General features: G+C 44.6%; 1 protein-coding gene across 2 annotated transcripts in view; it reads left to right on the plus strand.

Moving 5' to 3' along the window:
• Positions 1-1,926: 1,926 nt before the first annotated feature.
• The window catches only part of LOC119176138 (yeti), a 36,747-nt gene continuing 10,874 nt past the window's right edge, over positions 1,927-27,799 (plus strand). The window contains exons 1-5 of one of the 2 annotated variants that reach the window (XM_037427286.2): positions 1,927-1,985; positions 2,141-2,211; positions 2,591-2,699; positions 11,006-11,210; positions 16,665-16,768. In XM_037427286.2, coding sequence (XP_037283183.2) covers positions 1,942-1,985; positions 2,141-2,211; positions 2,591-2,699; positions 11,006-11,210; positions 16,665-16,768 — 533 coding nt within the window. In that variant the 5' untranslated portion in view covers positions 1,927-1,941. Of the gene's footprint in view, positions 2,047-2,140; positions 2,212-2,590; positions 2,700-11,005; positions 11,211-16,664; positions 16,769-27,799 lie in introns of both variants that reach the window. The other variant, XM_037427284.2, reaches the window with a different exon arrangement.

The raw sequence follows: 27,799 nt of genomic DNA on the forward strand, positions 1-27,799 counted from the left end.
ACATTATTATTATTATTATTATTATTATTATTATTATTATTATTATTATTATTATTATTATTATTATTATTATTATTAACTATGCTCGACAAGATGATGATAATGATGACGATAAAAACTTTATTGGGGTCGCAATGTGTTGCCCTCGATAGGCACATCACTGCCTTTACCATATCGTCTCATCGCACGGACATATAAAATCATAGAAACGCGCATCGGCCAGCGCTCCCCGTTCCAGCAGACAAACTCCCGTAGCGAAATTTGACGCACAATTTTTGTTGTGTAGGTCACAGTAAGAGTTAAAGCTTCAATTCCTGTGTCTCTCCTTGATATGCGTCCGTGGGCGTATGTGCATTATTCTCTTCTATCAATTGACTACAAGTGTAACACCTGTCCAGGGCGAGTGTCCAAGGTAAGTGCTCAACAGGGGCACTGCGTTTCACCTGACGCGTCCTAAACAACCTAAAATCAGTTTGATATTCTATTACCAATGAGTACATTATTAGTCAAAAGCTTTATGAATACTAAATTGAAGTTTTTTTAGGCTGGAATGGCAAAAACAACCATGCAGCAAGACATTTCTACGCAAATATACAGCTTTAGAAGTCAATCAACCAGTATAGCCTAACTACTAAAATGTAACACATAGCACACGTTAGCCTTTTCAGCAAAAAACAATCACACGTATAGGCAGTTTGTCACAGAAGCAGACGCATGGTATCAGTCCGTCGCCCTCCTGCCGGCCGCACAGTAGCAGACGAACAGGTTATAGGTAGCGCCACCTACGGCGAGCGATTGAACGAGAGCGGGGACACGCGCTCCCATAGGAACCCCGCTATCTGAACAGGTCAGGAGTGTAGTAGGTCATGGTCAAGCTAGCACAACTGTAATAACCTCGTGTTTTTACACAACACGCTTTTATTTTTATAAATCTTTAAATAAATGACACCTTAGAACGCACGAGGTTCGTATCGAGTGAAAAATATAGCAACCCATATTGTGGTAAACGCTGCAGAAAGCGCGCTCGGCAGAACTTTGCTGGGCATAGAGCTGATGCAACGTTTTTATAAGCTTTGTTTAATACGGTACGGGCAGAAAGTGAATGCTCCTGCTTCAACGTCACTATGCTACAAAAGTACACAAGTACACGGTCAGAAACTTTCGATCTCAGCTGGCTTCAGCGTTCGACAACAAATTTTACAAAAAATGCTTACCCAGCAAGTGAAGTGGTCGCGTAGCTTTACAAAGCTGTTGCAGCACTCGTGACACGAACATGAAAATTTTAATTCTTGTCTGCGCTCACTACGTTGTTAACGCAGACACGCTCTGCTGCCATTACGGCTGTCCATTGCGTTATCATTACGGCGAAGTGGCATGGTAGTGGGCGCAGTTGACCTACCACTCAACTACACTACACTTCTAGTACACTCTATAAGTGTCAAACTCTATACTCTAACTCACGTAGGAACACGGAGGACCTTTCCTTCCTCCGTGCGTAGGAAGGAAAGGAAACCTTTCTTCATCATTTCATAGCCGTCTACTCGTAGCCGTAGGACAACGCCTCCTCTAGGAAGATGCCTGCCGCATGAGAAAAAAAAAACAACTGCCACACCCTTTCTTTTTTTCATTTTGAAAATGTTCTCGGTCGCTAGCGTCACCTGTGGCGGACCGTGCAACAACGCAACACTTTGCATAACCTCCAAAGTATTGGTGCACAGTTGCAGGTCTCGAACAACTCTCGACTGACGCGCCCTTATGGGCCGCAGATAAAAAACGCTTAGCTAGTACCGCCCGTCGCCGAGATAATAGTGTCGGCTCGAGCGCCACCGCGCGGAGCTTGTTTAAAACTGAAGGCAGGCCAACTTCGTTGGGAGCGCGAGCCATTCCTCAGGCATCTTTCTAGAGGAGGCGTTGGTTTAGAGGAGGCGTTGGTCATACACTATGCAGAACAGTTGGGTAGGGCGTCATAGTAGCCGTTACCGACCGTAAGTCGCAAGACAATCCAAGATCGATTGCTGGCGTTGTTCTAGTTGTGCGCTTTCATACGTATGTTAGTTATGCGCATTTAAATCGCGTTCTAAACCAGTTGTTAAGAGACAGCAGAAAGACGTACTGAGTAAACCAGTTTTTTAAATTTCAGAATGTCCACTTTTGACTTGACGAAGCCGGTCGATAGCTCTGAAAGTGAAGATGAAGACTACGTTCCATCGGGTACGTGCTGCCGAGATCGAGACTCATTCTCTCGTATCTTGGCCAATTCCCCATAGAGGGTAGGAACCACTTTTAAGGAACAAGCAAACTAGCAGGATGCGGCGAAATCGTCGCAAGCGCAGTCTGTAGATCATATACGTCTTATGTTATCTTTGTAGGCAATCGATGCTTGCACTGTTTTGTACCACTCAGCTATAGCGCGGCGGCCGGTTTCTGTCGTTGTTGCTCTAGATTCTACATTCTGTTGTGTTGCCCTGTGAAACTTATCGTCATATAATGTCACAACTTAAACATTAGTGTGCGTACTAATGTCACGCGGTTTACTAGAGTGACGGACTCTATGTTTACTTTTGCGTATCGTAATTTGAATACTTTTCAGCCGAGGAGAGCGATGGCGATGAGTCGGATGCCGAAAACGACGCTGGGAGTGACGCCGAGGTACCAGCTGGAAAGAAGCCTAAAAGGACAAAGAAAAAACAGTTGTCGAGGTGAGAATCTAGCCGTATGAAAATAGTGACTTCCGAATTTGTGTCATTAACGAAATATCCACTAAAAATAATCATATTAGGCTAGTACCGCCCAAAAGGCATAATGACAGTTAAAAAGACACAGAAATCTCTGCACTTAACTGTGTCTACTCATGATCCATTGTTCAGACAGAGGCTTAAAGGGCCCCAGACCTCCCCAAGGACACAAGTCTACAGTGAACGTGAAGCTCCAAAAACTTTAGACGTGGATAACGTTAGGCCAGTTGGTGGGGCATTGTACAAAAATTGAGCTTTCTGACACAGGTATGAAAGGTAGACGCACACAGCATTGTGTGTCTACCTTTCTTGTTCATTTCATAAAACACAGTTTTTTCCCCTCGTACAACGCAAGAACCTTTCAGGGCGATGTTACAGTGCCAGTGTTACAGGCATTTAATGACCAACAATGCGGCTTCCACTCGTTTGGCGACTTATTTTGCTACTCTCACACCATGTTCACTCTCTCCTACTAACAGTGTTCTCTGTTGTCCTTTATGAAAGGAAGCACGTGGCTGGCGCTTTGCGGTGGCCGCCTACAGCGATAAAAAGCATGTTCACTTTCACAGTCATCTATCGACGAACAAAATGGCCGGTCTCGAGGCGCACGCTTGCCTTCGGACTGGCTGTGGCTGGCAGAAGTGCTGCTTGATACGTTCCCACTCTGATAACGCAATCGGCGATACCTGCAGCGCGGCTTCTGCTGCAAACAAATCAAGTGTGGTGCACGAATACAGTATATACGTAAAAGCACTGTCACTCGCAACTCGCTAGAAGTGCAATTCACTTACGCCAGTTGCGCTTTAACGAAACTAGACATGCCTAGGCGAGAGGGATGCACTTGGGCTGAGGCATGGTTGTAGTTTTCATTTTGTGAAGTGTATCAGTGTACCCTGTGAAAATTGTCTTTCGAGGTTGAATCCCACTTACTTCGAATGTACCCATCTGTCAGCGGAGAAAAAAAGTACTTCGGCATTTAGTATATGTGGGTTTGCTGCTGTGACGCCAAGAATAAAGCACCCTTACCATGGTGACAGCAACCGAGATGTTGCGGAGTAAAAAAAACTTGAAGAAAAAAAAGTTTTATATGTTAGCAATCATGAGAGAAAAATTGTGATCACAAAACGCCATGACACATATCATTATGCTTACATAAAAATAGCAAATATTTTCTTCTGTCTTGAACACCAAGGAAATACAACTGCATTGTGATGTTACGAGACACCTCTGAATACCTGGTGGCATCCCCATTCGTTGCGACAACAGCTGCCATTCTTGAGGGCAGCGAGTTGTACAAGACAGCCGTCGGTGACCTATCGCTTCTCAGCCACTGCCACTCCTCCTTTATGGCCCCCCAGAGGTTGTCAGCAAAGGCCCCGCCGCATTGGTCTAGTGGGTAAGGAACTAAGCTGCTGACCCGCAAGGTCGCGGGATCGAATCCCGTAGGCGGTGGCTGCATTTCTGATGGAGGCAGAAATGGTGCATGCCCGTGTGCTCAGATTTGGGTGCTCGTTAAAGAACCCCAGGTAGTCAATATTTCTGGAGCCCTCCACTACAGCGTCTCTCATAATCATATGGTGGTTTTGGAATGTTAAACCCCACATATCATCGTCAGGTTGTCAGCAAAGCCTTCGTGCAGAGACTGACTCGCTAGCACTGTTTTGAAGAGGCCCCACACGTTCTCTATGATGTTAAGGTCTGGAGACTGGGGTGGCCAGTTGAGAGTGTTGATGTCACGATCTTCGAAAAACTTTGTTACCTTTTGGGATGTGTGAACAGGCGAGTTGTCTTGCTGTAATACCCTTGTCACACTTAACAACTCAATCGCACTTTGTGCGAGTCTACTTACGCTCACAAAGTGTCATTTTGGCGGTTTGCTGCTACACGAGAAAGCGAAGTGTACTTTAGTAATGATGATAGTGGCAATTGACGGGTTTGTAGCGCAACATATATTTATTTTTGCGCCAATGTCTCATCGTCTGAACACGCTGTCTTCATGGAAGTAGCACCAGTTACATACGCCATCGTAAACGACTGTAGAACGACTCGCCTACACATGTGCAAGTGTGCCTGGAAGTAAACAGCATAACATATGCAGCTATCGCACAGCATTTGCTGCTGCATCCCCCTAGCGGGTGTTGCCGCAACCTGCTCGATGGTAAGAGTAGCGAGGATTTTTGTTCATTTATGACTTGCTTTAATACATAGCATTATCCTTTATAACAGAAACAGTAGTTTAAAAATAGTATGAGCGCCACTTTAGGCAACAGCGTATTTATGTGTAAGCCATTGGTACCGAGGCTACACACTTTGTCACAGTGAAGTAAGGTTGGGGAACACACTTGCCGGCTAAGTGCAGCGAGTGACACTAAAGTTGCTCATGTGACAGTGCGCAAATGGCACTCGCAGCAAAGTGTACTCGCTCAAAGTGCACTTAAGATGCCATGTGTCACAAGGGAATAAGACGTAATAGCCCTCTGGGAAAGGACCATTCAGGAACTAAAGCCCCATCATGTCGTCCAGGATCAAGCAGTAGCACTCGGACTGTCTACTATGTGGATTAGCGGACAAAGCCCTTCTTTGGTAACGAGACTCCATACGCACACTGCTGAATGGCCATTTGCCACCACTTGCTGGAGGTATTCTGATCTGTAACTGTATAAAAGCATCATTATATCGCCCATTCACTGCAGATCAACAGTCACATTACTTATCTTGAGTACACTTCATTTATGCCAACAATGTGTAACTCCGTTGGGTTACATAGTACGCATACTTATAATATCTATCCATGTCTACCTAAAGTACTAATTTATGTTTTTAATCGTGTTCCTTACTGTTGTTTGTATTATCTCATCTTGAGACAGCACTTGGGCTGGCGGTGTGCCTCTGTCTGTGGCAGCAGTCAGCCTACTGCCACCTTTTCAGTGTCTATACTTTCAGGATATGCCAAACAAGCTTTAAGTATGAACTAATACGAATGACGATAATAATGTTAGTGATAACACCAAACACAGCCATATATTAACACAAGTGGACATAATCATACCGCACCTTAAATATAAAATTCTTTATTCTGTATATGCGATATGAAACACTACAATACCGTAAAATGCATAAAAATGGCAATTGTCTGGTAGAGGTTTTTAAGCATTTTTAGTTAATATTTTTACACAATAAACGTCACCTACCGACTGTTTCCTGGGGCCACACTCTATGCCTCTGATCCCACCGGGTCGTGAACAAGTTCTCATCAGTAAAAACATTCTCCCAGTCAGAGGTAGTCCAAGGTTCGTGGTCCATTGCAAATCGCAGCTGTTTTGCTTGGTTTGTTTTTCGCATCGGAGGTTTCCTGCATGCAACCCTCTATCTTAGGCCAGCTTCTGCGAGGCGATGCTTCGCAGTTATCGTGCATGTTCTAATACTTAGTTCCTATAGCATTTTACGAGATGTTATCAGTGGTCTCTCTGCTCTTGCAGCTACAAATGCATGGTCTTCATCCGCAGTCGTTGCCCGTGGTCTGCACCTGTGTGGAGCGTCCTTCACACGGTGTTCTTTCTGTAAAGGCCTACACTATACTATTTACTGTTCTAGGGGCCTTTTCATAATAGAGGCAATATGTCGCTGACTGCTGCCAGCAATGCTGAGCTTAACTTTTTATCGTTCTTCAAGTGGAACACGTGTGCCATCTTGATGGTTCTCTTCCTCGTGGTCACACACACACAAAAAAAAAAAACAGAACTAAGCACGTGCATATTGCTTCTTATCAAGTCATCAAGCAATGGATTGAGCTGGGCGAGTTGGTAATTTATAACTACAAAACTGCGCGAAAAAGCGACAAGAAATGTTAATTTGGTTGTTTCATTCAGGAATAAGTTGGGCTAAGTCTGCGCAGTGGTGGATAAGAAAATTGAAGGCAAAGAAAAAAAGTGGTGTGATTGTGAGGTCAGTCACCGGGAAACGTTTGTTGAATGTGGAATGGGGGCGGTGTATCTTATCCCCTTGTCATGTGGTAAGTGCTATATTGGACAAACTAAGCGGTGTTTGAATAACAGACTAATAGATCGCGAGGAATCGCTGAAGACCCACCCTTTGCCGAATCTGCGCCTACATTGCAGGGATTGCAAGTGTTACCAATTACTTCGCAAAACAAGGGGGTCGTAACGGCACAGGGATAAAACAGCGAGAGAAGTTGCTGAGGCTTTTTACGTACTAAAGTATGGCGACACATGTGTTGCGAGGCGTTCAGTGACTTTGCACCAACGAGAGATAGATTATTTCACTGCCAACCTCTAATCTTTCCTGTAATTTTTTTTTCTAGTTATATATGTGTATCCTTCAATCAACTTTCAGTTGCTAGTCTGCGCTTGTGTGTATTCCTGCTCTGTTTCTTGTCACTTTTTCACGCAGTTTTGTAGTTGCAATGGATTGAGTATGCGAAAGTTTCCTCCCGCAGCATTGTCAAGCCCGTGTGTTACTTGTGTAAACTAGCGCAGTCACTGCTATCTTTGTCCCAGTATTCCTAGATGTTCCTCGACATGAACTTGGTACACCAACTCAACTGATAACAATGCTGCCGCTCGCCTGAAAACTGTGCAGCAGTTTTCATGGAATTGGGGGCTGCACATAGTTTTGTATATACGTAGTGACAATGTGGAATCGCCACCATCGTTTACTTGATGTCCGCTCATGCCCTTAGATGGACATGCTCGAATGCTGAGATTAGTACCAGGCAAGGAGGTCTCAGTCTTTTCCTAGAGCGACTTTCACGAGAAAATATCATTTCTGTATTTATTTACAACGCAGGGAAGATGACATAGCTGAAGCTAAAGGATGTTCACATGAACATTTTTATCTTTGTTCACTGGAGAACTATAATGCTGCAAATCAACTTAGAAACGTATTGATTGGTGGCTTATGAAAGTATACAAGCTCCAAGGAGAAGCCATGGAGCTTGGATGATACAGGATATCACTGAATGACACTCTGTATCATTCAGTGATAAACAACCACCACACCTCCACCTGCGTGCATCCCTCTCACCTGTACATCTCTGTTTTCGTCAAAGTGCAACTCGCGTAAGCCGAGAGACAGTGCATTTACATGTAGCAAGTGCTGGCACACCATGCTCTATTTGTTCGCAGCAGACGATGCACTGCAGGCATCACCGGTTGCACGATCGGAGAGGGAGCGTAATTCAGCAGTGCTTGTTTACGGGCCCTGACTTCTTATTTGGTTCACCAATAGATGACGGCAAAGATCAAACATGTTTTCTTTCGCTGTCAGTTGGCGGCCGCCGCAGAGCGCCGGCCTCATGCTCATGTGTTCCCTTTCATAAAAGACGACAAAGTACATCTCACGGTCTTGTGTCGAAACGACTTTGTTCAGGCTGTTGCTGTTATAAAACGTTGTCCATTATTGATTAACATGCCTATGATCTTTGCTGTTACCCACTGTCGCTGTGTTCTTGCTCTGGCTGTAGGTTTAAACTTGCCGTGGTAGTGCACCAGCCTTTAATGTCATGGAACATCTCCTATGCGAGAGATGACCAAAGTAAACTTTGCCAGCATGAGCTAATTATCTGTTAAGTGTCCATTCAGAGCTCCAGCGCATCTCCACAAGTGGCCAAAAAAACATTTATTACAGTTTCTGCTCCAGACGAAGTACTACCCACTATAATCAGCATCCTTTGCCTGTCCTATGGCCACTGCTGGAGTAAAGCCTCTCTCAATGATATCTAATTTACCGCATCTTTTGCGAGTTTATTGCATTTTATTCCTGTGAATTTTTTTATTTCATCACCTCACCCAATTCATCGCTGCCCTCAGCTATGTAACTCACCCCTCCGTTAGTATCCATTCTGGCTTCTTTAACTTACTACTAATTGTGCGTCCTACGCATTACGTCTCCCACCCTTTGCATTTTCTTTTCCCTTTTTAATCTCAATTAGAATATTGGCTATGTCTGTTTACTTTCTGATCTACCGTAACGTGATGAGCCAGCGCCCCCACTTCTTTTTTCAGATCTGAAGTAAGCGTTAATGGGACCAGTCCAGCTCTGAGCAAGTGCCCCCCCCCCCCCCCCCCCTTCCAAATCTAGTTGGATTATCTTTCATAAGGGGGGGGGGGGGTTGCTCAGCATTTTGCGGTATTCTCTCTTCCCCTCTATTGGTGTCGGGCTTTAAATTTTTCATTCTATCGCTCACTACTTGGTCCTTTACTTTTACAGCGGAGCTGTATGTAACCAAGCCATTCGTAACTCTGCCAACAGTCACCTACGTCGCAGCTACCTATTCAGCAAAAAACTATTGTCATCATATGGTCCCAACCTTCAGTTTAAAAGAAAAATGATTGTAGCCATGCAGACTAAGCTCAAACATCAGCTGGCTAAGTGTGCGAATTCGTTGGCATTACTGCGACCCTGAGAGTAATATCAAGTATGAACGTATCATAAGTCCATAGTTACCTACCACAAAACCCCTAGCAGGTGTGTGCCACAGAAATTGTGAACCCCGCCACTCACCACTGGTCCTCTCAACAAGAAAGTTATAAAAATGAAATTAACAAAACGTATGTAAACCCACGTTCTGCTCTTCTGGCCCTGTGAATTGAAGTGGAATTGCTTTAAAGGAGCATACGCTAAAGTAGAAAATTATTAATCAATTTATAAATAAATGAAAAATAAGTGTGCTACACAGCAGCTATGCTGGTCATCCACTTTCACAGAGTGCAATGGCTTATTAATTATTTCAAGATTATTTGTTATCTTTCAAGTTTCAGCCTCAAATGTTTAAACTGGCAATAGGTAGTGATTGTGCATTTTCTGCTTTATAGACAGTGGTAAATTGCCTGCCATAATTTGAGCTGTCTTGTATGCATTCCAGCCTATTTTTTGTGAATTTTTTTTTTTACTATTGTGATCATCAGCCTGACTACATCCACTGCAGGGCAAAGGCCTCTCCCATGTTCCGCCAATCAACTTGGTCCTGTGCTTGCTGCTAATTTGTACCCGCAAATTTCTTATTCTCATCTGCCCACCTAACCTTTTCTCTCCCCCTAACTTGCTTGCCTTCTCTGGGAATCCAGTTAGTTACCCTTCATGACCAGCGGTTATCCTGTCTACGGGCTACATGCCCAGCCCATGTCCATTCCCTCTTCTTGATTTCAACTATGATATCCTTAACCCCCGTTTGTTTCTTAATCCACTCTGCTCTCTTGTTGTCTTTTAAAGTTACACCTATCATTTTTCTTTCCATTGCTCGCTGCGTCGTCCTCAATTTAAGCTGAACCCTCTTTGTAAGTCTCCAGGTTTCTGCTCCCTAGCTAAGTACCGGCAAGATACAGCTGTTATATACCTTCTTCTTGAGGGATAGTGGCAATCTGCCTCCCTTCTTTATTTCAACTATCATATCCTTAACCCTGGTTTGCTCCCTACTCCACTAGGCTCTCTTCTTGTCTCTTAAGGTTACACCTATCATTTTTCTTTCCATTGCTCGTTGCGTCGTCCTCGATTTAAGCTGTGTTGGCTCTCTTTTCAGTTATTGACCTTGGTATACATACGCCTGCCCACTGTGAGGATGCCGACATTGAGGCAATTGGGAGCAGGAAAACTGATGTAGGCACCAAGGTGTAGCCACAGCAAATGCCCCTCTGTAGGAAATTCGCCATGTCACCGGCCAGCTGCTATAAAAATGGGTCCTAAAATCCTACCTCTGGCAGGCAGGAAAATAGTGCCATTCGCAGGCAAAGCTGCTAATATATACAGGAGAGTTTTACAAATTTTCAGAACATTTAGTATACTATTAAAAATTTCTTGCGAGTACACAATGACTACATTGCCGTGTTATGATGATTAAAATAAGTGCACTTTCTGATACATTATCGATCCATGTACCAGTGAGGTATTGAAGAAACTTAATGGTTGGTTTATGTGGTTTAATGTCGAAAAGTGACCCAATTTTTGACTGACCCCTTGGTGTAAGCCACCAGATAATTTGACCCACTTGGAGTTCTTTAATGTGCACTGTCGTCAGATAGTGCATGGGCTAGTCGCATTTCACTTCCATTGAAATGTGATCACTTCAGCAGGGATAGAACCATTGAGTACGCAGCTATGTATCATATCTCGTTGTACTACCACGGCACACTGAAAATTGCTAATGAAACTGTTCATAATTTGTTATAATTCAGTTTACTTTGCTGTTTACTATATTAATTTGTATAATTCTAACTGTTCTATGGCATGTGTATGTCCTTTCTTTCTTCTTCCAGGAAACGTAAGGGTGGAATATATTTGGAGGGTGAAGTTAGTCCAGCACACGGAAGTCCTGATAAAGCAGACGATGCCGAGGAGCTAGTTCCTGCACTCAACCCGGACGAGGAAAAGAAGCGAGCAGATGATCTGTGGTCTGATTTCTTGCGTGATGTTGAACCTATTCCTAGGAAACGCACTGTTCCTGCTGCAAGTGCTGTCTCTGTAAGTTGCTTGTCTTAGCATTCAATGCTGAAACTGAAACATTTTACTAATTATTTTATAGAAGTTTATGGAGACACAAGCTCAGGTTCTTCATTTTTCAGTGGAAGATGTTGTAAGGTCGTAACAGATGATTTGGGTGGCGTAGTTGTCCGCTGTCTCCACAATTGTCTATGTCTAATTCATTCAAAATGAGAAAAAATTGTCCAGGATCAAGTGGTATTTGAATCCAGGCCCCTTGCGTGGCAGTCATGTATTGTACTACAAAGTACTACAGCAGTGCCTAAAGGGGCCCTCGAACACTATTGAAGCATGTATTTTTTTCTGTGGTTTGCGTAGACCGATAGCTGGAGATTATTTTAGCGTGGGTCCAAGCGCCGATATCAAATGATTTAGTATTTTAATCGTGCAATAAAGTCACTACTGCCGACCGAATTACCACGTAGTGGCGCTCGCCAGAACTTTGCCGGCAGAAATGACGCGGGAAGGTTGCCGCTATATCATTGGATAGATGTAACGTTAGAAGCGATCGTGATGTAGGATCAAAACTGAGGTTACTAATCTGTTTAATTTTTCTTCTGTGCTTTTTCATCGAACCCTGAACAGACGCGGCCATAACAAAAAAAAAAACGCGACTGCAAAGCACGACAGGGGCGCTGGCTGCCATTTCGCCTCTGGATTTTTGGCTTGCGCGGTACGGATGTATATATGCGAAAGACCTCTCTATTTTTCTTCCCTCTTCTCGCTTTTGGGAGTTTGCAAGCTGCCTCTTTCCGCACGTGTGCAGTTGAAAGGGTGCAGTGCACCATTGTTGTTTGTTGGGTGGCTCACCAAACAACGTGCGTAGGGTCAACAACACTTCACTGTCTTGGTACTTCCACAAGTTACTCTCTCAGAATAAAAGAAGAGATTGACTCGGAATGTTGTAAAAAAACAGCAGAAAATACCTCACTTCGACACAGTAGCTCCTGCTCACATTCTGGCAAGCCAGGTCTCAGGCACCACGCTTGTTACTGTGGCAACAAGTTCAACATGACTTTGGAAATAAAAAAAATTAAAAAACAAGCAACAGTGGGGTGTGAGCTTCCCCTACGTGGGCACTTCCAGGTTATTTCATTGGGGCAGCCTTCCGACGTCATGGGTCAGTGAAATGTGGTCAAGTGACGCCGCGAAAATTGAGTTTAGGGCCAGCGTTTTTTTTATTTTCAATTTTCAAAGTTGAATAACTTCAGATTGCGTGTTATTACCACTGCCATTTTTGCTGCATTACTCTGCCTGTACTTCAGTCTACACAACCCACGAATAAAACATGAGGGGTTAAAAAGTGTTGGAGGGCTCCTTTAAAGCTCCTTTGCAAAAAGATCCTATACAGGCATCATTTCAAGCACAGAATGACATTAACCGAGGTAATGTAGCATAGTAGAGGAGCAAAATAATGACCAGGTGTCACAATATGCAAATGCCACAACTGGTGGTTGGTTTGAAGCTTCCCACTCATAACAATGTGCTTTTCCGTAATTCATCAGCTACAGCATGAACGAGGTGCACATAATGACTCACATACCATGTTTACACAATTGCAGGTCGACCCATTTTGTCATCTTAATTTTGAAATTCGCAGTTAGGAGCTCTACCTAGTACAGATAACTACTCCCAGTTACCAAGTCTTTCTAAAAATAATCCTGCATAATTTTGTGAAGCTAGCTTTTCTGCACAACTCTTAAACAATGCCATGAAGCCTACTTGGCACACTGGAGGTTTTTTTTTTTTTAATGAAAGGTGTCGAACTCCTTTTTTCTTTCTTTGCCATGCGATTTCAGGGGGGTCGACCTACATTTGAGTCTGCTTACATTCGTGCACATGCGGTATATGCAGTGGGTACCACACTTCTCCGCAGACGTATGAACAGTGGCATTGTGGACACTTCCTTGTTTCGCGAAATTCTCATTATTTCTGGCGTAGTGAGTTCCTTGCAATCGTACTTGTAGTAGTCATCCCAAAACAATTAACATTGAGCTCTAGAAAGGACACTCCTCCAGATTTCACTGTGGCTGTGTTGCGTGTTCTGCACAGGCCTGTCATTTTAATAAAACAGTTCTTGAGGCTATTTTTCTACTTTTCTAAGTTTGCACAAATAATCCCTGGCTGTCTGTCAGGTTGTGTGCACGCTAGTCTTTGAAAGCATCTGAGTGCTACTGGTGAGCAGGGTATTGCATAGGCATGCTATGCAGTCGGAGCATTACATAATGCTTAAAGGAGCCATGCAACCATCCTTTGATATGATAAATTAGATTCTGCATTTGAAGAATAATCCCCTGCAATCCATAGAAGCACTCCATAGTAAAACGGGGGGAGAAGGTGGAGAAACAATTCCCATATTTACTCGCATAGTCCTCAAACTTTTTTTTTTTTTTTGGAAAATCTATGGAAAGTTAGGTGGTGCGAGAATTACACAAGGACAAATTTTCGTGAACACGTATGGAGTGGGGAGAAAAAAAAGAAAAAAAACTAAGTGGCCACAAATCAGGATTCTCATGCTAGCAACTAACTTTAAGAAGTACTAATCAAGACTTAACAAGAAAACCACAGGTTCAACACAAGGCAAGATTTATTTGAGACACAAAAGCGCCAAGCAAGTAGTAGAGAGTTTCAGGATACCGTATACAAAGCTTGCGGGCGTAGCATCACTGAACGGGAGCTTGCAAAAGGTCAGCGTGCGCCGTCAGCCTTGTGACAAAATAAAGTTTTAGCATCCATCCCAGTCTGAGGCACATTGAATAGCGTCTTGGTGGCTTTCAGTTGCCCGTGCTGCCATCGCCAGTAGTAAGCACAAAACTCGTCGACTCCAAAGTGCCTATCAGAGGCCCTGTTGCTGTTAGTGCATGATCAATCACTTTCAACTTTAAAGCACCCGTGTAGCTTCCGTATCACCTTGTAACGTAACCACAGAACAAACGCAACGTATGTGCACGCGAGCACTGCACACTTGCCACTTTGGCTTGGATTGGATTGGGGCTCCGTGCGTTGATAGTCTGTTGCACGCTATCATCATCAGTGGTTGAAAGGAGCAGACAGTATTACGGCTGCAATTTTCAGGGGTGCGATAATTAACCGTGAAAAAAATCTTATTTTGTTGGGCAATGTGGGGGGTGTGAGAATTACGCTAGTGCGAGGACTATGAGAGTAAATACGGTACTGAGCTTCCCAACTGCATTCATGACAACCAAGGCATTAGGAAATCCTTTGTAGTACAAAATGCCTCACTTACATGCCTACGGGTAGTGAGGTTTCAGTACAAGGTTTTAAAAACGAAAATCAGACTTCATTTTTCTTTTCTAATAATCAACATCTTACCACAGAACAACAGTGGTTGACCATGCAGGATGTCTATATTGCTTTGTTTTGGCTCGCAGTATTCTTGGCTCTTTAGCCATTGTTTTTTTTTATTATTATTCAGAGTACTGTTGAACATAGATATATCAAATTCAAAAGGGATCACAAAAAAAGTTCTATATATAGGCACACTCAAACTTCAATATAATGAATTCAGATATAACGAAATATTGGTTGTGATGAAGTAAATGAAAAATAGTCTTGCGATATATATAGTGTTAAAAATATACCGTTAAAACAAATTTTTGTGTAAGATGCAACTTTGTTATAAGGAGGTATGTTTGTAACTCAATATATAAATATTTTATAAAATGAAAACATATTCTAGGGGATTTTACTACTGTTTGGTATACAAAGTAATTCATTTCATGTGAGTTCGATATATGTGGGCTCAATTTTACTAATAGCCCTATCAAACAATAAAGTTTAATGTCATTAAAAAAATGATTACTTGCATAAATGAATGAGTTTGCTAAATTATTCGAATGTGTTTCTGTCATCAATGAGTGCCCTCACTGCAAAGGTGCCATGGACAAATTACATAACGTGTAAATCATTTGTTATAACAATTAATATTTTATTTCAAGTGCAGTGTTTTATTTTTGCCAAACAGTTCAATCGATGTAGTAGCTGTGATGAGTTTGAGCATACTCGTTCCAGTGATATTGTTGAGAGAATTCCTGGCCATGTCATGCCATTTGCTCAGTAGCAGCAGTCAGTAAGTTAACAGACCTTTGCTCAAAAAAAAAATTTTACTTGCACTTGATGTGCATACCAATTTTTTTTTGTTGATTCCAGTTCTCATCGCATTAGGAATATTGCCTAGAAATAACATTATATCCTGCCATATATCAGTGCACTGCACCTAATGTAATTTCATGTGTCGAATGCCATTAGATACAAATGACATGAAACCCTCCCAGAGGTGTGAGTTACTGCTGCATGAAGGAATTGTGCTATAAGGCATTTTGTTGCCGAGCACAAGGTCGCTCAATCAACTCATGGCTATAACCAAGCAATCAATAAATCATGGTGTAAAATTTTCATTTGCCTGAAAAAAATTTATGCTGCATGGAATGCTTTTCATACAGGGTGCCTCAGCTATCTTTAGCGAGAGTTATAAAATATGCCAACACATGCAATTAAGATGCGACCAAATGCATGTTGCTGACCGTTGTCTGGAGTGAATCAGACTATTTTTTATGCTTTGATCAATTGTGTAATTGACCATTTTAACTAACTAATTTCTGAAAGAACGTAGATGGGTCTAAATTTCAATGAGAAAGTTGTAGATTGCTTTCCAAAATGTCTGACCAGACAGTCTCAAACTTTATATCTGTTATTTATGAGTGTTTCTCTGCTAACTGCTGATGCCCGCGAAACACAAAAAAAAATATACCGCGTGATTCTGGTGCTTCCTAACAATCCGCATACGAACGATATGCTTCCTTCGCACTGGTTCGTGACAGTGGTAAGCAGTCAAAGCGGTTATCGCTTTTTGTGGCTGATATCGAAACGTGTTCATCGCAAAGCCACCACCATTGTTGTGGCCCTGTCGAGACAGCACAATCGGGGAAATGCTATGGTCGTTTGTATACCGAATGTTAGCGAGCACTACAATCATTGTGCACTCTGGCACGCGAGCAGGCTTGTCACGTGGTATTTTTTGCATTTCACGGACATTTGCAGTTAGTAGGAAGACCCTAGAAATTAACAGACATTGACAAAGTGTGTCGCACAATATAAAGCTGGAAACTGTATAATCAGATGCTTTGCAAGCCAATGAACAACTTTGTCATTGGAATGTCTGGCCTAGTTTTATTGCCTAAAAAGTTAATTAATAAAAGTGATCTAATTAGGCAATTAATCAGAACACAAATATTAGTATGAGTCACTCCAGGCAACAGTCAGCAACATGCATTTGATCGCATCGTCATTGCGCATGTCGGCATATTTTAAAACTCAGGCTAAAGATAGCTGAGCCACCCTGTATAATATAATTATTAAGGAGAAATTTAACATATAAATAAAATGAGCATTGTGTCTGTTTTGGCGTTTTATTAGAAGGAGCCGAGCAAACCATCTTCTTCTACCACAAGTCCGCAAGAAGCACCAGAAAAGAAAGTGAAGATTACTCAGCTTCTGGAATTCGCTGGAGAGACCATCAAGTGAGCACTATAGGACCCTTATTTTATTCCTTTGGCTGTTGAAGGTTTGTTTGCATCTTTATGGCATGTACGGTATGCATGTCTAGTTTGCTATAATTTTTGACATTTCAACCACTTGGAGTAATAGAGGCCCCTCAAAGAGTTCGATCACTTGGTTGCAGTTCGAAGAATTAAGTTGCAAAGAATAGAACATTCGTATATTCGAGCTAAGAACAAAGGAGAAAGCGAGTGCTTAAAGGAAAGAAAATAAAGGAGAAAGAAATTGCTTAAAATGTGCAAAAAATTCCTGTAACTCCGCTTAATACTGTACAGATTTGAAAGATTTTGCGAAAGAGTATACTCTAATACTATAGTCATTCAATGATTACTTAAGAAAGTGCTGCACAGCCCCTTTAATAAATTAAGCTGACTTAGGCCATGAATTGTGAAAATATATATATATATATATATATATATATATATATATATATATATATATATATATATATATATATATATATATATATTTGGTTGCAGTTTGAGGAATTAAGTTGCAAAGCATAGAACATGCGTAAAACGTAAAACATTTTTCTGTCTTGGAAGTGGCGTCACGGCGATAGATATCCAGTGTTGTCGCCCAGCCAACAAAAGCGTGCCATTGTTACGTTGTCTGGCGAACGCACCTTGTAAGTGAGCCAAGCTGTGTCCTAAACCTAATCCCATCGCAAAAAAAAGTGAAAAAAAGAGAAGCGGGGTGCATAGCAGTGTTTCATAACTTGTTCCAACTCGTGCAGATCGCTTCTTAATTCACCTTCGCCGCAGTACACCAGCGCCCTGCGGAAAAGCAAATTATGATTTTGAATGGGCTGTTAGTTCCAATCATGGGACACAGCACATTTTGTTCAATTACTCGTGCGTATATGGTGCATAATTGTGAGTACTAGTGGGATTGATGACATCTGAAAAAAGTTACTGCCAATTATTTGGAGCAGTGTATGACATTTATGGCACCCCCCCAAAAAAAACTGTCATTTTTTTTGCTACCCCTATGAATCTCCCGAATTTCAAGGTCGCCAGCTTGGCAGATCCACATTTGAATCCACAAAGTCAGACGCAGCAAATTCTAATCTGGACGTTATCATTATTTCCTTAGCGGGGTGGTTCAAAATACTACTTTATTTAAATAGCAGTTCTCTTACTCACACTGCACAATTTAGGGCGTGTTGAATACATATTTTTTTCTAAATGTAAGACTTCTTCGTCATACTGCTGCAAATTTGGTATTTTAGGATAAGAAAATGAATGTTTTGTTCTCCGTAACCTGCTCCAAAAGTAAAATTTTGCTGCTCCAAAAATTATTTTGGCTGTTGCACCCCCTGTGTTATGAAAAAAACTATAATATCAGGTGAGATATTCTAACAGACATCAGTGATAAGGATTACAAAGCTGCCGATTTTTTGGATATCATTGAAAATTTGGAAGCTTTCACAGTATCGCCACAAGCCACATAAAGTCACTGTATGATAACATGTGAAACTCTGACTGCCGAAAGTCTTTTTAGCTTTAATTTTTACTGAAATTGCATGTCCAAAAATGTATTAACAGAAGCCATTGCTGCTCCCGCGTCATAGTAGATTTAAAAAGTCAGCTTTGCCTCAATGCCACAACGCTACGCGGTATTAGCCCCGAGAATGCAGTGGCACCGCCTGGTAGATGACGTCACGGCACGGACTCTTCAATGCCAGCCGCGGCCCGCCTAAGTTAATGCCGTGCACTATTCTGCGGTTTGCATTTGCTTTTTGTTTGTCTCAAGCTGCAGATGATAGAAGAAAACAGAATTGGTAATGTTTCAGGTAAAACAATAAAAAGTTCACTTTTGCTTCTGCACAGTCACGCACTTAGTCACATAGCAATGTCAAAGGAGTCAAAACGTGTCGCACTGCTAACCCCGATGATGGATTCCATTCGTGGCCACGACAGCCGCATTTCGAGGGGTGTGAAAATCATGAACACGCTTCTGTTTTTATACAACAAATTCATTGGCGCATTATCATGTGATTTTGAGAAGGAATTAGGACAGCATATCTACATTATTAGGTTGAAATGTGCATGGGTGATTCCTTTCGGGGATATGAAGGCTTCTTCTCCACTAGAATAATTTGTACCAGAGAAATTCACGGATCTACGAACAGTGCTTTCGCAAGCCTGTGCGTCGAGCCCCGCGCTCGCGTTCAGTATCGAGTCTCGCAACATATATCGCAATACACTCGCCCTATAATACCACCACCGCTCCGGTGTTTTTTTCGCGTACTTGCTCACTCAAAACTTTGTTTACTTTCAAGTTTCTCTCGCAAAACTTTTGAAGCTTTACTTCACCGAAATTATTGAGGTTTTGTGCGGTTGAAATTAGGTGCAGAAATTCCTATTACTGTCAGATTCTGTCTTGCACAATTTTAGCGATGGTGAGGTCGTGCTGAAACTACCAATTTAGATAGCCACCTCATATGTTGAATTTTCTTGCAGTTGATTACCTATTGGTGGACATGACGTGCAAGACCAGTCATCGCCTCATCGAGGTGAAGGTTGATTATTACATGGGCTCAGAAGCCTATAGGCTTAATTTTTTTAGGGGGGGGGGGGGGTAGGGCACCCCCTTGAAATGATCATTTTTCTCTCTGCATAGGGAAAAAATTTTGGGGGTAAGGCACTGGCAGTGATGGAAGTGCTGCTCCAGTTGCTCCAAACTGCTCCAAAAGAGAAATGTTGCTTCATGCTGCTCCGAACAGTAATTTTTGTTGGTAATTGCTCCAAAGCTGCTACGAAATGACAGAGAGAATGAGAGTGACAAACTTTTACTCTTTGATCAACTCATAAGTCCTTAGGAAGAATTGGTGTACCTTCATATCAGTGTGCTATTAGTGTGCAGCATTATCGGCTCTTATCCCATTTGTGCGACACAACTTTCATAATGACCATATAGGTCATTTGGCTGTTTTTTTTTTCTCAGCTGGACATGCAGGCCAGTGTGGTAAAAATGTGAAAATGAGCCGGATTGCTTTTACCTCATACCTATTGTCTACTTCTCGTTTGGCAACACTTATATGGTACTGTGGTTACTTCTAAAATGTGGTACTTAGCTTTCCTAGTTTAATTTGATTTCTGCCCAAAATACTAGTACCTTAAATTGTAGCTCATTTTACAGCACATTTTTGACAACCTGCCATTGTTTGCATAGTGATTTTTTTTTGTCTGCTAAATACATTTCACAATAAATATTTAGGAGATGCTTCGACAATGCTCTGAACTCCAATTAATGCATGGCAAATGTATTATGTTCTCCTAAAACACTAGTAGCTGCTGTAAACTAGCACTTTTTCTGCTTCGAAAACTCTTATGGTTGCTCCAGAGTAGTACTTTTCCTGCTCCAAAGTATGCTCCAAAAAGTAACAAGTCACTTCCATCACTGCACAGGTCCAGTGCACCATTCCCTCGTTACGTTACTGCATGGGCCATGTCAGTGAGTGCGTTATAGAAAAAAGTTTTGCAGCAGCGTACAAAACTGGGCGAGTTGGTTAGACTCCGTGATGTAAAAAAGCCAGTGCAAAAGACGACACACAAAAGAAGGAGGACAAATGACAACCTGTCTCCTCCTTCTTTTTTGTGTCGCATTTGCGCAGGATTTTTTACATCATGAAAAAAACGTTCATTTAGACTTTCGGACGTTTGTGGTGAAATTGTTGCTATCGGCGGTAGAACACCCCAGCATTTCACACAAATTAGGATGTACGACTACATAATCTCTGGCGACTGTTGAGAAGAAGCCTGTGCATATGATCCCAGTAAACCGAAAATATCTCATTATTTCCAAAATCATTGTGTGTGCGGCAGTATTATTTTGCTCATTTGACAACTATGCCAAGTGAGTGCTTATGGCAGTCATGTTCATGTAATGTCTCCTGCTGGAGAAAGCGCAGTTCTGTCAAATCATTTATATTATTCCCAGATGCAAGCGTAGCTTGTACAATAAAGCAGAATGTATTTAGTGAATTGAAAACATCCCAATTTCATTTGATACTTTGGCACAAATATGTTCTAATCCCGGAGTCTATGCCTAGTTGTCATCACGTTAGTACCACTCAGCATATTTTTTAGCATCCATTCCCTGGTGTACGCGATAAAAAAAATGAATGTCTTTTCTTGTATCACCATTTTCGCAGTAAATCTTCCGTTTGATCGGACGGTAGTCTGCCTATCCTAAGCTAAATTATGGAAACTTCCTACAGCATCAAAAACCTTCACTAGTTGTGAAACCTTGCATTTTGCATCTTGAGAAATTTGTGTCACGAAATTGAGGAGTAATTGCAACGTGTCTCTTAAAGAGCATGTACATGGCGGGCACGGAAAACGTGACTAGCGCCGGCGGAGAAAGTGAGTCCTTGCCGTGACGTCACATCACAGCGACGCCACTGTTCGTTCTCGGGGCTAATAGCTTATCATGAACAAGGCACTGGGGAGCGTTGGGGTTGTAGGCGGGAGTTCAGCTGCTTGAATTTCTGGTTTTCTTCTTTATTTTCAATAACTTCACATTCTGTTGCCATTTAGCAGAGACCTCCAACAGCCAGAATTCATTGTTATAACCGATAACAGGATGTGGGCATTGCTGTAAGCGGGTTATCTTACTATGAAAAACATACAAAAGCTGACGGTGCAGCAGCTTTTCATTGTTATGACCAATACATTGTTAAAACTTGTATAGTTATAAGTGGGTTTGACTGTGATTGTAATCAAGCTTGCCTTTACATAGGGCCTGTAATGACAATGACAGAGGTAAGGAAGGTGCTTTTTTTTTAATGAGAGCATGGCATCTTATTTTACGAAATACACCAATAGATTTCTCAAGCTGTCTTGGTTACGTGAAAGGGTGTGTGGTATCATCACATGTTGGCCATATGTTAATACTGTGGTGACCACAAGCCACATAAAGTCAATGGTACATTATGACATCCTCAATGACATATACATATTGTCACGGGGTCGTGACGTGGCCGAAGACAGGAGACTTCGTGTTGGGATTTAACTGTTTATTTGGGCGAACCTGTGCCCGGTAAACGGAAAGTCCAATTACAGCAGCAGTCTTGCACAGATAGCAGTCTCGGACTGATAGCGACGGAGCGTCGGCCTTCGATCAACAACTGACAAGCGGCGAAGCGCGTCGGCATTTATACTCTTGCCGTCGAATGTTCTAGCGTTATCGCTGGCGGTGGCGTAGGTTCCAGAACAATCTGTACTGTTCCCACAGTGGGCGTGATCTTATCGAAATGATCTACTACAGTCCGGAACCTTCTCGAAAACTGCAGGCGCGGTTTGCGCTGAGAATCGTGTGGTGTTTTGGGATGATAACAAAAACTTGGGAAATGGAACGTGGCATTGCCCCCCTCTGAAAAAAGGCATCGTCCCGATGCTTTAACTAAAAATGAAGGTACAATGATAATGCAAGAAAGTACAATGAATAAATTACGATACAACAATAATAAAAAAAAACACTGTTTCAGTTTGTTAACGCGCATGAAACGGCTTGAGGCGCGCGACATGGACGAATTCAGGTCGCGATCGGCGTCGTTGAGAGTTCGTGATGCCGTCGGGGACAACCTCGTAATCAAGTGGGCCGAGACGTCGAACCACCCTGTACGGTCCAAAGTACCGTCGCAGAAGCTTTTCACTAAGTCCACGTCGGCGGATCGGCGTTCACACCCAAACACGTTCACCGGGCTGGTATTCCACGAAGCGTCGTCGAAGGTTGTAACGGTGGCTGTCGGTCGTCTGTTGATTCTCGATACGGAGATGCGCAAGTTGTCGGGCTTCTTCGGCGCATTGAAGGTACTCGCTCACATCGAGGTTTTCTTCGTTGGTGACATTGGGTAACATGGCATCGAGTGTCGTTGCCGGGCTCCTTCCTAGACCAATTTGTATGGAGATATCTGCGTCGTCTCCTGCACCGCCGTGTTGTATGCGAAGGTCACATACGGAAGAATGGCGTGCCACGTCTTGTGTTAGACATCGAGGTACATTGACAGCATGTCGGCGATCGTCTTGTTAAGCCGCTCGGTGAGGCCGTTGATCTGTGGGTGGTACGCTATCGTCCGGCGGTGGTTTGTTTGGCTGTATGCCAAGATCGCTTGAGTTAAGTCGGCAGTGAATGCCGTTCCTCTGTCGGTGATAAGGACCTCCGGGGCGCCGCGATGTAGGACGATATTTTCGACGAAGAACTTAGCTACCTCGGATGCACTGCCTTTTGGCAGGGCTTTTGTCTCGGCGTAGCGGGTGAGGTAGTCGGTAGCTACCACTATCCACTTGTTTCCGAAAGCCGACGTCGGGAACGGCCCCAGTAGGTCCATACCAATCTGCTGGAAAGGTCGGCAAGGTGGATCAATTGGCTGCAGAAGTCCGGCTGGCCTTGTCGGCGGTGTCTTGCGTCGCTGACAGTCCCGGCATGTCCTCACATAACGAGTGACGTCAGTGGTGAAACGTGGCCAGTAGTACCTTTCTTGTATCCTCGCGAGCGTGCGAGAAACACTGAGGTGCCCTGCCGTCGGATCGTCGTGCAGGGCCTGCAGGAGTTCTGGTCGCAGAGCTGAAGGCATCACAAGGAGGTACTTAGCTCGAAGCGGTGAAAAGTTTTTCTTTTGTAGAAGACCGTTTTGTAGAAAGAACGACGCAAGTGCGCGCTTGAATACCTTCGGGACTTTGGCGGTCCTGCCTTCGAGGTATTCTATTAGGGCCTTAAGTTCCGGGTCGGCCCGCTGTCGTTCAGCGAAGTCGTCGGTAGTTATCATTCCCAAGAAGTAGTCGTCATCCGGGTCGTCGGGTAGCGGTTGTTCGACAGGCGCACGAGAGAGACAGTCAGCGTCAGAGTGTTTTTTGCCGGAGTTGTAAATGACAGTAATGTCATATTCTTGAAGTATCAGGCTCCATCGTGCGAGGCAACCTGAAAAGTCCTTCAAGGTGGCTAGCCAACACAAGGCGTGGTGGTCGCTCACAACTTTGAAGGGCCTGTCGTAGAGGTAGGGGCGAAATTTCGACGTAGCCCAGATGATGGCGAGGCACTCCTTTTCTGTTGTGGAATAATTTGCTTCTGCTTTGGATAGCGATCGGCTGGCGTAACTAATAATCCTTTCAATTCGGTCAGCCCTCTGCACAAGAACGGCGCCAAGACCTACGCTGCTTGCGTCAGTATGTATTTCTGTCTCGGCGAATTCGTCGAAATGGGCAAGTAACGGAGGTGTCTGGAGGCGATGTTTAAGCTCCTGGAAAGCGTGTTCCTGTGGCGTTTCCCACTTGAACTCCACGTCGGCCTTGGTAAGGTTAGTGAGAGGATCGGCGATGCGGGCGAAGTTTTTCACAAACCGCCTATAATAGGCGCACAGGCCCAGAAATCGGCGCACGGCCTTCTTGTCAGTGGGCGGCGGGAAGTCGGTGATGGCGGCAGTTTTCCGTGGATCGGGACGAACTCCAGACTCGCTGATAACGTGCCCCAGAAACAAGAGCTCCTCATACGCAAATCTGCACTTTTCTGGCTTCAGTGTGAGTCCGGAAGTCTTGATGGCTTGAAGTACAGCTTCAAGGCGCCGGAGATGCTCGTCAAAACTCGAGGAAAACACGACGACGTCGTCCAAGTACACAAGGCAAGTCTGCCACTTCAATCCTGCCAGCACTGTATTCATAACGCGTTGAAAAGTTGCAGGCGCTGAGCAAAGGCCAAAGGGCATCACCTTAAACTCGAAGAGGCCGTCCGGTGTTATAAACGGCGTCTTCTCTCGGTCTATTTCGTCGACTTCGGTTTGCCAATAGCCAGTCTTGAGGTCCATTGACGAAAAATACTTGGCGTTATGGAGCCGATCAAGTGCGTTGTCTATTCGTGGGAGAGGATACACGTCCTTTCTTGTGATTTTGTTCAGGCGGCGATAATCAACGCAGAAACGTAGGGTCCCATCCTTTTTCTTCACTAACACCACGGGGGATGCCCATAGACTCTTGGACGGCTGGATAATGTCATCCCGCAGCATTTCATCAACTTGTCTCTTCATGGCCTCACGTCCTCGCGTCGAAACCCTGTACGGACTTTGACGGAGTGGTCTGGCATTTTCTTCGGTTATGATGCGATGTTTCGTGATTGTGGTCTGCCGAATTTTCGATGATGACGAAAAGCAATCTTCGTATTGCAGGAGCAGGGCCTTGAGCTGTTCTTGCTTATCGTTCGGAAGTCTGGGATTGACGTCGAAAGCTATGGGAGGGGCTTGGTTCCTCTGAGCAGGTTCCGCAGAATGGGCGAGGGCGAAAGCACTGGTGGCTTCGACAATTTTTTAGATGTATGCGACCATTGTTCCTTTGTTCACATGTTTGTACTCATTGCTGAAATTCGTGAGCATGACCGTTGCTTTGCCTCCCCCCAGCTCTGGAATTCCTCTTGCGACGCAAATATTTCGGGTGACCAACAGATGCTGACTGCCTTCAACGACGCCTTCCAAGTCAGGTGATTTAGGAGCGCCGACTGAAATAATGACGCTTGAGCGAGGCGGAATGGTGACTTGTTCTTCCAGCACATTCAAGGCATGGTGTCCTGACGGCGTGCACGGCGGTAGTGCTTCTTCTGTGGATAACGTTATCGACTTTGTTTTTAGGTTGATGACAGCACCATGGAGGCATAAGAAGTCCATGCCAAGGATGACATCTCTCGAGCAACGCTGTAGGACTACGAAGTCTATAGGATAAATACGGCCGTTAATGGTGACTATCGCTGTGCAGATTCCTGAAGGCGTTACGAGATGACCTCCAGCTGTGCGGATTTCAGGGCCTTTCCAAGCTGTCCTAACTTTCTTTAACTTCGCGGCGAATGACCCACTGATGACAGAATAGTCGGCTCCAGTATCGACGAGAGCGATCACACTGTGGGCGTCGATAAGAACGTCGAGGTCGCTAGTTCGCCGTCTCGCATTACAGTTAGGGCATGGCGTCGGGTCACGGCTGCGTCGGCTTGTTCGGCTGCTTCCATGTTGCGTCGTCAGGCCACCTTCGGCAAGTGAGTTTTCGCCGTCAGGGCTTTGCCTGGTTGGTGTTGTGTTCGGAAAGCTCCGTCGCGGCGTCGTCGTCTGATCTTCGGTAGTTCGTCGCACAGCAACCGCACCTCCACCGGTTGCTGCCCTTAGTTTCCCAGATACGGGCGAGGAGACCGGCCCCGCGTTGGGCCGGAGTACTGCCGGGGGTGCGGTGACATGCGGCGGCTGGGCGACGGCGAACGGGAAGGACTTCAGGGTGTCCATTGAGTTCCTGTCAGGTAGTCGGCGATGTCACGTGGCCGTTCCCCTGGCTGCGGACGTGGTGCATCGACGGCGAAGCCACGCAGTCCCATCTGTCGGTACTGGCAACGGCGGTAAGTGTGCCCGGCCTCACCGCAGTGGTAGCACAGTGGGTCAGGGGTGCGCCAAACGTCGCTTTTCCTCGGCGCACTGCGCTGGCCCGCTGGCGAACGGTAGGTCGTCGGTGGGGGTGGTGGCGGCGGTGGTGTCTGGCGACGGAAGTGCGATGGGGCGGCGTTTTGGTGTGCGCATGCGTGGCGGCGTGCTGCAGCAGCATAGCTCATGACTTGCAGCTGCGGCTCTTGAGGCTGAGGAACGCCCAGCGACTGCTGGATCTCCTGGCGTACGACGTCCGCGATGGATTCCACGTGAGGCTGCGCTGAAGGAAGTAATTTTCGCAGCTCCTCTTGCACGATCGCTCGGATCGTCTCACGCAAGTCAGTGGTTCCGAGTGCTTGAATGTCGGCGTAGCTTGTAGACGAGAAGCTACGGTTATATTGCCGCGTCTTCTCTATCGTAGATGCTTCGGAAATGAATTCGGCGACCGTCTTAGGCGGGTTTCTGATCAGCCCGGCGAAGAGTTCCTGCTTTACTCCTCGCATAAGTAGACGCATCTTCTTCTCCTCGGACATGTCGGAGTCAGCCTGGCAGAAGAGTTTAATCATATCTTCCGTGAATATCGCCACGTTTTCATTTGGCATCTGCATGCGGGTTTCGAGGAGAGCTGCGGCCTTCTCCTTGCACACCACACTTGCGAAAGTGGTGAGGAACCTGGCGCGAAAGGCGTCCCACGTTGTGAGGCTTCGCTCTTGATTCTCGAACCAGGTCCGAGCAGCATCTTCCAAGGCGAAATACACATGCCGTAGCTTGTCTTCGTCTGTCCAGTCATTGAAGGCGGCGACGCGGTCGAACCTTTCGATCCAGCTTTCCACGTCTTCCAGTGGCAAACCGCGGAAAGTTGGCGGCTCTTTGGGTTGCCGGAGCAGGAGTGGTGCAGGTAGAACCGGCGTTGACATGGTCGCGGTGGCTGACGTGAACGTCTTGGTTTTCCGAGCCTTGTCCAGTAAAAGCCCGTACTCTGGTGGCAGACCTTGTTGCCTGCGGCTAACTCGCTGCTCGTTGCTGGCATCGGTGTCTTCATGGCGTGGGCTGGGTTCACGGCTTGACGGAGGCGTCCGGTACATGGAAGAAACAGCACCTCCACCAGATGTCACGGGGTCATGACGTGGCCGAAGACAGGAGACTTTGTGCTGGGATTTAACTGTTTATTTGGGCGAACCTGTGCCCGGTAAACGGAAAGTCTAATTACAGCAGCAGTCTTGCACAGATAGCAGTCTCGGACTGATAGCGGCGAACGGAGCGTCGGCCTTCGATCAACAACTGACAAGCGGCGAAGCGCATCGGCATTTATACTCTTGCTGTCGAATGTTCTAGCGTTATCGCTGGCGGTGGCGTAGGTTCCAGAACAATCTGTACCGTTCGCACAGTGGGCGTGATCTTATCGAAATGATCTACTACAGTCCGGAACCTTCTCGAAAACTGCAGGCGCGGTTTGCGCTAAGAATCGTGTGGTGTTTTTGGGACGATAACAAAAACTTGGGAAATGGAACGTGGCAATATATAGTGCATTTTCAGTGCATTTATCCTTATGGTGCATTGTGACTTCCTTAGTACAACTGACATCTTCTTTGTCCTGCAT

Source organism: Rhipicephalus microplus, chromosome X (assembly GCF_043290135.1).
Source record: "Rhipicephalus microplus isolate Deutch F79 chromosome X, USDA_Rmic, whole genome shotgun sequence".
NCBI classification, from domain to species: domain Eukaryota; kingdom Metazoa; phylum Arthropoda; class Arachnida; order Ixodida; family Ixodidae; genus Rhipicephalus; species Rhipicephalus microplus.